This window comes from Cyprinodon variegatus, unplaced genomic scaffold (assembly GCF_000732505.1).
Source record: "Cyprinodon variegatus isolate N-32 unplaced genomic scaffold, C_variegatus-1.0 Scaffold2075, whole genome shotgun sequence".
Lineage (NCBI taxonomy): Eukaryota > Metazoa > Chordata > Actinopteri > Cyprinodontiformes > Cyprinodontidae > Cyprinodon > Cyprinodon variegatus.
The window spans coordinates 1-8960 of NW_015152528.1; the positions used below are offsets into that span (position 1 = coordinate 1).

General features: G+C 39.1%; 1 protein-coding gene across 1 annotated transcript in view; it reads left to right on the forward strand.

The window, feature by feature from the left end:
• The first annotated feature begins 224 nt into the window (after positions 1-224).
• LOC107105120 (gap junction beta-4 protein-like) overlaps positions 225-8960 on the forward strand; it is a 16090-nt gene continuing 7354 nt past the window's right edge. Inside the window, exons 1-2 of the mRNA XM_015405234.1 lie at positions 225-707; positions 880-1271. Of these exons, the coding sequence (XP_015260720.1) occupies positions 318-707; positions 880-1271 (782 nt within the window). The 5' untranslated portion in view covers positions 225-317. The remainder of the gene's footprint in view (positions 708-879; positions 1272-8960) is intronic.

The window sequence follows — 8960 nt, forward strand, 5'->3', positions numbered from 1 at the left end:
CTGAGATGGTCCTGATAAACAAAAATCAGTCACTATATTTTGGATTAAACATGCCATGTTAAGATATTAAATCTACTGAGATGCTTTCACTTGGTCTAACAGATCATCATTGTTATTTGTAAAGTCTTTTTCAAACCTCTCTGGAAAAATTCAAATGTCTTTATTTGTAACCTTAGCTTTCTCTACCTTTACTCTTTAATTAACTTCCCTTTCCCCTTTTTTTTTAGGTGAAAATCATCGAGACATTTGTCAAACACATCTACTGACAATCTTCAACTTCTCGTTCTGTTCATTCACCAACACATAAGTAGGAAATCATGAACTGGGGTGCTCTACAGGCGCTCCTTTACGGAGTTAACAAATACTCCACTGCCTTTGGCCGGGTCTGGCTCTCTATGGTGTTCATCTTCCGGGTCATGGTGTTTGTGGTGGCGGCTCAGCGTGTCTGGGGGGACGAAAACAAAGACTTTGTCTGCAACACTGCCCAGCCAGGCTGTGTCAATGTTTGTTACGACCACTTTTTCCCCATTTCACACATCCGCCTCTGGGCCCTGCAGCTCATTTTTGTCACATGCCCATCGCTCATGGTCACAGGTCATGTCAAATACAGGGAGATGAAGGATTTGAAGTACACTAAACTACACGAGGGGAAGCACATGTACGCCCACCCTGGAAAGAAACGTGGAGGGCTTTGGTGGACATACCTGGTAAGAATAATGGATATTCAACAATTAGTTATTCTTTATTTTGCATTGAAATTAGCTAAAGTTGTGGTTAAAAGTAATGGGAAAATATGTAAAACCTTTCATGCACTCATATGAACAGTTATATTTAGATTTTTCTTTGCCAGTTTTGACATAAATCCATTCCATTTTGCAGCTGAGCCTTATCTTCAAGGCTGGCTTTGATGCTGGCTTCCTCTACGTCCTGTACTACATCTACGAGGGTTATGACATGCCACGCTTGACCAAGTGCTCCCTGTTCCCCTGCCCTAATACAGTGGATTGCTACATATCCCGACCCACAGAGAAAAAGATCTTCACCCTCTTCATGGTGGTCTCCTCTGCTGTCTGTATCGTAATGTGTATCTGTGAGATGATCTACCTCATCTTCAAACGTATCAAAAAGTTTATGAAGAAGAGGAAGGAGGCAGAAATGAAGTTATTTGCAGAGACTCATGAGATGAAACCACTCTCACGACCAAGGTCGCAATACAAGTCCAAAACTAAAGAAAGAGTGGATCCTACAGCTTCAAATCAGAACATCACCAACAGTACAGTGGAAGAAAAGTCTTCCAAGGTATAACAATTTCCAGTTTACCCAATCCTGCTGAAAAGCCAGAAGTAAACTTTCAGAGCCGTTATAACAAACTCCATAGAGAGTAACACCATTTCTTAAGGCGATTCTTGAAAGTGGATTTGTAAATCACCTGTATCAGTTTATCACATAAACTGATATTCAATACAAGCCCAACATGGACTAATTCAAACAATGAAGTCTACGCTGGAAAAAGACTTTTGACTTGCATGTTTGAAAAGACTATTATGTTTGAGTGTCTTTATTTCTGGTTATCTGTAATAGGCAGGCTTTTAGTTAGCAATGCGTATGGGAGTACATTTTACAGCCTTTTCTAAAAAAAAAAAAGACAAATTGTAAGCCCTGTTTTTGAGATGTACAGCTTTGGTACGCCCTAATTTTCCCCTGGAAACTTCGCTTAAATGTTTAAAATTTCACAGGCAGCAGATGCTGGGGTTGGAAACATTTTTTTTTTTTCTGTTCGACATGCCACATCAACCAATGAGAGAAGCTTATCTGGGAGCTGGCAGGGAGACGGACAGTGCCTCCGATGCAGAGGGCTGTGAACACTCCCCTGAAACTATTTATTAACGCCTAAATTAACTTACAATGTCGAAACCCGCCAACCTCCGACAGAGTAATAATATTTTAAGGTAGGATCGTAATCTTGATTAACTGATTACGCAGACGATGTTTTGAGGTTGACTTTCTCGCATAAAAATATATTAAAACTTTTTACCAGCTTATCACAGCAAATATAGCAAAGCCACTCTGCCATCAAACAAAGGAGCAGCAGAAACATCAGATGTATCTGTACAAACTTTACTGGATGCGCTTCACGAGCATGAAAGATTCTCTCTAGGCATGTGTAACCTTAATGTGTACAAGCATCAGAAATAAAGCAGCAGGTGCTTTTTTGATGCTCAAATCGCACTGTGAAGGTGGCATTAAATGTTCTCATTATTTGAATTAACCTCTGAAACTTAACATTGTACCTGAAAATGACCTCATGTCTTCCCTATGAAATTTCCACCTCTAGTCAAGTTCACATTTCTCAAAACCATGACAAATATAGTGTTGTGAAAAAGACAAAAAGTTTACTGCATTCCACCCCAAAATGCAGCAAATAGCATTTCAGAGAGTCGAAATTTCATAATATTCTGGGGTAGGATACCCCCGGACCCCCTTAAACCACGCAAACACTAAAGATGTGGTACACCAAGGTATACACCCTATAAAATATTTCTAGCTAAAAGCCTAGTAAGAGGTGTAAATAATCAAGACCCACAGACAAAGTAAACAATGCTACTGATATGGACAAAAGCAACAACCACTATTGATAAACAGATAAAGAAATTAACAATCAGAGCACTTTGTTGAATGAAACAGTGGGATAAATGACTTAAAGCGGTAATGTTTACAAAACTGTCTTATCACTGTCTGTTTAATGAAACAGATTTTTCTACTGAACAAATGTAACTTCATAAACTGCTTTTAATACTAATTTCATAGGATTAACAATCAATAAATACATATTGAAAAGGGGATTAAGAAGTGTTGAAAATGTTGTTGCTTTTATACTTTGTATTTATCATTGAAACCAATAAATGCCTACATAGTAAAATTGTTCTAGAAGTTTATTTTAAAACCGAGGAAAAAAATATATATTGCATTTGAATGAAGAGAACCTGTCCATGATAACCAAGCACAAAGCGACAGTGGAGAGGAGGAGTGTCCGGGAGGAATGACACTCTGATGATGCTTTGGCTACGATGGTGGAGGAGGGGCTGGAGGTGGGTTGAAACGTAGTCATCTGAATGAAGTCACACAGCGCATCCACCACCTGCGCACAGGAGCAGAGTAGTGGTGGGTCGAAGGCATTTTAATTTGAACTTTGGATGCTGATTGGCTTTCATGGAGGTGTGGTTCAAAGCTGATTTGCTGTGTCGCAGGTGGATGTAGGAGAGCAATTCATTTCTTCAGTTGAACTTCCGCCCAAGCTCCATTATAGAAACATATGAAAACATTATAGCCACTATAATTTTCTGAACTTTATAGATGTAAGTTTTCTAAAACAGGCTGTAAATCTTTCTCAACATACACCGACTAATTTTCTACAAATAGATAATTATAAATGAAGAACTTGATGTAATATTTATTCTCAGGTTCAGATGCGGTCCAAACAAATTTTTACCGTCATTTTATCAGAATTACTCAACAAGCCTTTTCTTGAAGTCTTTGAGATTTGTATATTTGCACCTACATTGAGACAGGGGGTTAACATGCAAATTTTTAAACCCAGTTAAGCAACAAGAATTATAGAAAACAGGAGACCCATAACACTTAAAAACACAAAAACAAACTATTAACTGTTTTTTTTTGCCATTTCTCTTCACTCAGGTCCATCTGATATTACTTCTGTGAAAAGTCAATCTTTTGTCATGATAGGTCAAATTTTTTATTTTTTGCCCACATGCAGAAACACTCAGAGATTTGAAAAGTTTGAATGTTTATTTTCAGTAAAAAAAAAAAAAAAAAAAAAAAAACATGAATCTGGTTAACACAGCTTGGTGGGACCTGCGGCCAGGTGTCCAGGTGCAACTGCACACAAGGAGAGAGAGAGTAAGGTAAGATCATGGTTGGTGGGAAAAAGTAGATGACTGAATGCTCTGTTCTAACTTGAACTTGCTGCCAGAATTGGAGGGTGGTATGTGGTTCCAGTTGCGGGGGCCTTGGCTTGGTGAAGGTGGACATGTCATTGGAGGGTGGACAGGTTAGTTTATGGAAGCTTAAAAGAGCAGCGGAGCGGACTGTCAACAGGAGACTACGATGAGGTCTGAGCTCAGAGGAGAGGAGTTGTGAGCTCTTGCTGTCTTGAGAGGTTTTCCTCCAAGGCTGGAAGGAATTGAAAAATCCCAGAGGATCTGATCCTGCTAAAGATGTACGTAAAAACAGAAGGTAAGAGCATGAAAAAACTTGAAAAGTTCAGAGAATTACTCAGCAAAAAGTTCTGAGGGGCTAGAATACCCAAAACAGGCAAAGAGGTGATGACAGTCAGCTGCTCATATACTCCTCTGAGGCGATGAATGATTCGTTGCAGGTGTGGGTAGCTGAGATGTGTAGGCAAGACCTCCAAGACAGAGTAACCAGATGGCACCATCTGGTTAACCCCACAAACTGGAACCCAACATTCTTATATATAGAGATTTATACATACTTCTATACATCCCGTGATGAAAGTTACAAAATATTGAGAGCTAATTCATGATTAAGGCTTCAATCCTTTTTTTTAACTTTTTCAAGGCTTATAATGATTTGAATATTACTTTTAAGGAGTTCTGGATAACACATTAAATTTAAAGAAAAATTGGTGGTCTATATACAAAAATATTAGTTGTGTTATTCTTTCTAACGGTTCTACTCCTAATTTTACCGTTGGTGTTGGAATCCAGGAGGTTGTCCCTGTTTGACTTTTTTTATTTATTTATTTATTTATGGTAACAACAAAGATGTTGAATATCTATTTTAAAAATGGTAAGGATATTAACCTTTGAATGCAGTGGATTCAGAGACTGCTATCAGTAAACTGGTGGATAACACAATGCTATTCTTAAAAAAATGAGCATCAGATCCCAATGGCGTTCATTTCCACAACTACTTTAACCTTATTAAATCTGAAATTGAGCATCTACCTAACTGAAGCCCAAAAAAGAAATGGTTTCAAGAACCTTGTCAATTTTAGGATTTATATATTTTTCAAAATGTTATATATATAAAAAATTATTTCCTCAATAAATTAAACAAATTTAAATAATAATTAAATAAAATTAATTTACATTTTTTTTGGATGAACGGGCCACATAACAAAACAATACAAATTAATGAAGTAAAATGTGACTGAGGATGGTGCAAAGTTATAGACTTAAATTTCGTAAATTAAAAATACAACTGTTTTAAATCCTGCATCAAACTGTTGGGATCTGGAGTTTTGCCCACCTTCCTCCAGCAGATGGCGCCCTGGATCTCCTGGAGCTGAAGCCACCGCCACACCTGCGGCTGATCAGCTCAACAGAAGGAGCAGCATTTAAGCAGCGTCAGAACCTCTCTTCAGTGCCAGAGTGTTGCGTAGTTATGGTTAGCGAACCTGAGCCAACCAGCCTGCCTGATTCTCTGTCCCCCAGAAAATCTGATCTGATCTGACTCTAATCAGTTTTCTGTCTTCTCCTTCTTCTAGACACATTCAGACCCAGACCTGGATCTCTGGAAGAGTCCCTCTGAAACCAGCCTGCCTGCCTGCTCTCAGTATGAGACCTGAAGAACCTTCTACTGAACCTGCGATCCAGAGGCTTCTAGGAAGAAGCTCTGTGCCCCTCGAGTCTGAAGTAGAGAACTGACGCTGCCTAGCCATCTGACCACAGATCAAACTCCAGACCAACTCGGTTCCCCCTCTCAACCAAGTCAATCCGAAAACTCAGAACCAGGTACAGAATCTAGCCTCTCTATCAAACTTCAAGTCCCTGTCCATCTGGCTAACATAACTATCAGTTTCTGCAGATCTCCGTGTGTGACCAGTACTCGGGCCTGTAGCCTCGTTCCAGTTATTTCTGTGTTTACTGACTTTAACTCTGAACAAACCATCTTTTTGTACAGCATCCAAAATAAACTATTAAAACTTTCCCTGTTTCCTGGTAGTGTTCTGCATGTGGATTAGACACCTGAGCCCAGACATGACACAAACATCATAGTGTATCTCGGCATTGTGTCGCTACCTTTCTTTTAAGCCAGCTGATTGGTCTAGATTAGCCCCTGATGACTGGCTTTTTTACAAAAACCTCCATATAGAAATGTCCCTTGACTGGAAAATGGTATACACCCACCGCACTATACAAGAATGTGGATAATATATATTCACACTACACTGTAACAAGTTCCCATTTTTCAAGGATTGGTTTAATGAATATTTAGTCTGTATTCCATTTAATGGGCTATGATTGTGCTTTGATTGGAGTATAAAAACATGACCCAACCCACCAGTTTAAAATATTTCACTTACCCAATTTTCTGAGAATTTAAATTGGTATGAGGTATTGATTCATGGGTCCAACTTTTACACAAAAATATACCAATTCTTTATTGCAGTATTTTAGACTATTTGGTTTACAGTTGAACACTTTATAAGGATATCCCAAATGAATTTAATAGAGATTAAATTATTGAAATAGTATCCATGTGTTGATTTTCAAAATAATTTCTAAAGTGAAAGAAACACCGTTCAACATTACGATTGATATATCCAGCTAAAGAATTACTTTGTAGACATTTTAATATAGTACTTGCACTTTTTGCGAAGATGATATTGAAACAACCATTGTGTGATGACAGTTATGTCATTCTTGTGATGACATAACTTTTCTGGACTGTTACTAAAAAACAAAAAACAAGATGATAAACTGTGGGAAGTGTTGGGAGTGTTGCTTCTGCTCTGAGAAGGTTACAAGTACCCGGTTCCATCCCCACAACCGGCATTCTGGCTCTCTGAGCAAGACCCAATGGCTCCCAATGGGGATGGGTTAAATGCAGAGAGTCAATTTCTTAATTGAAAGATCAATTAAGTTCAATTTCTCTTTTAGTTTCAACCCCTGTCAGTCTATGTTTAGTAACATAAAATAAGCCTCAAGTAATAGAATACATAAATGCCCCCCTAACTTTGACGATCTCAGCACTGGTGCTGGCTTAATCTCCAACTCGACATACCTGCTCACTCCACCCTGCCTGCTATTATCACTAAGTGGTTCCACCTCCATATATACCTCATTTGGATCTGTTCCCAGTGCAAGATCGTCTCAGACCAACCACTGAGTACCTTCCAGCGTTTCTACCTTTTTGCCTGCCACTCTGTTACCTGACCTGTTTCTATCTTTTTTCACCGAGCCTACCTTATCCCTTATCTGATTATGTCTGCCTGCCTGGAAACCAAACCTGGTCTGCCTCTGGACCTCTGCATCAGTTCTGCCTTGGATTGCCTGTCTGTGAGCCTGACCCCACTCTGTCTGTGAGTTACCAAGTCCGTCTAACCCCTGTGCTTTTCTTAAACTGCCAGTAAACGGACCCTGGATTGGACCTGGACCTCTCTTCTGGATTGCCCCTCTGTAGCTTCACTTGGACCAAATCCCTGGAATCAGTAAACGGACTATTTCTGGAACTCATCAATCTCAGTCCTCTGCAAACTGTCCGCCGCTCAACGCCCACTGCTTCCACAAGCCGCGTCCTCAAACGGACTCCTGCCCCTGACCCATCATGGAGCCAACCGCCAACTCTGACACCCAGTAACAGGTTAGTGATCCAGCCTTACCCCCTCACTAGTTTTCCTCTTGCTGATCACTAACCTGTTGTATCCGCCACAGGGGATTTCCAGTCCGAGAGCTGCCTGCGCGCTCCCAGTGCTACACTTAGCCACACTTTCATTAATATAATCCGTTGCATTCCACTGACCTGTCTGAGTAGTTTTCTGGGTCCTATTTTCTTTAGACTAACATTATTCCAATGACCTTAATTTCTACGCACATTCTTTGACACTTATATAAGGACCCAATGCCCAATATATTTTTCACTTCTGAAAAATATTTCCCATGATACAAATGCATTTATAATGCTTGTCCCCTTTCTGAATTTCATTGACCTTTAATATATTTAAACAAAGTTTTATTAAATTTTCTTTATTGCATTTCAAAATGTAAAACTGAGACTTTGCCATAAATCTTCCTAAGAAAAACAGAAAACTGAATCAGCTGGGAGGCGCTTGTTTATGTTTTTCCTTTACTTATTTTTTCCCTATTTATAATTCGTCAACATTGTTCCACTCAGTCATTTAATCAGAAGCTGCGTTCAAACGGAAGCTTTAAACTGACCAATAGCAGGCGCCGGAAAACTGGTGTTGCTCTCCTTATTACAGATATCTTTATATCAGTTTTACTCAAACAAATCATGACTTTGTCTCACGGACAGGTACGGTTACTTTGTTTTTTTTCGCTTTTTAGCTCCATAGACATAATTAGTAACCTAAGAGTAATAATTGTCTCGTAGGTCCAGAGAACATCTTTAAATAATCAATTGTTGTAACAGTTGCCAATCACTCTTAATACGATTTATTTTTGTTTGCAATCCAAAACCTAACTAAACAAGTCTAACTTTAGCTGTATCTTATAGTTTTTCCTGATTGAAATGTATGTTTCTGCACCATTCTTGAATCCTTTACAGCCTCTGCAAAGGTTACTTCCCCGACTTTTGTAAATTTAGCCCCATATTCCCATAAACTCTGAACTGCCTCCTTGTGCCTGCTGAAGAGAAGAACCCCCATAGGCTGATTTTGCTGCCATCTGTGGATGATGTTTCCTGTTAAATACATGCAAAATGTCACCGGCGAGTGTTCCTCAACCTCTAATGTGACTGACAGATTAACCCACCTGAGTTGTAAACTTCGGCACCCACTAAAGAGTAAACCTTTTTAGCTGCTTCTCTCAATAAATCTTGCTATGTATGGGGTAGTATGCATTTTAGGTGTGTTTCCATTTTTTAAAGCTACAGTGTGTAATAATTACAGGGATATACAGTCAGAAATGTAATATATTATACATAACTATGTTATTTATCATCATCTACGAGCT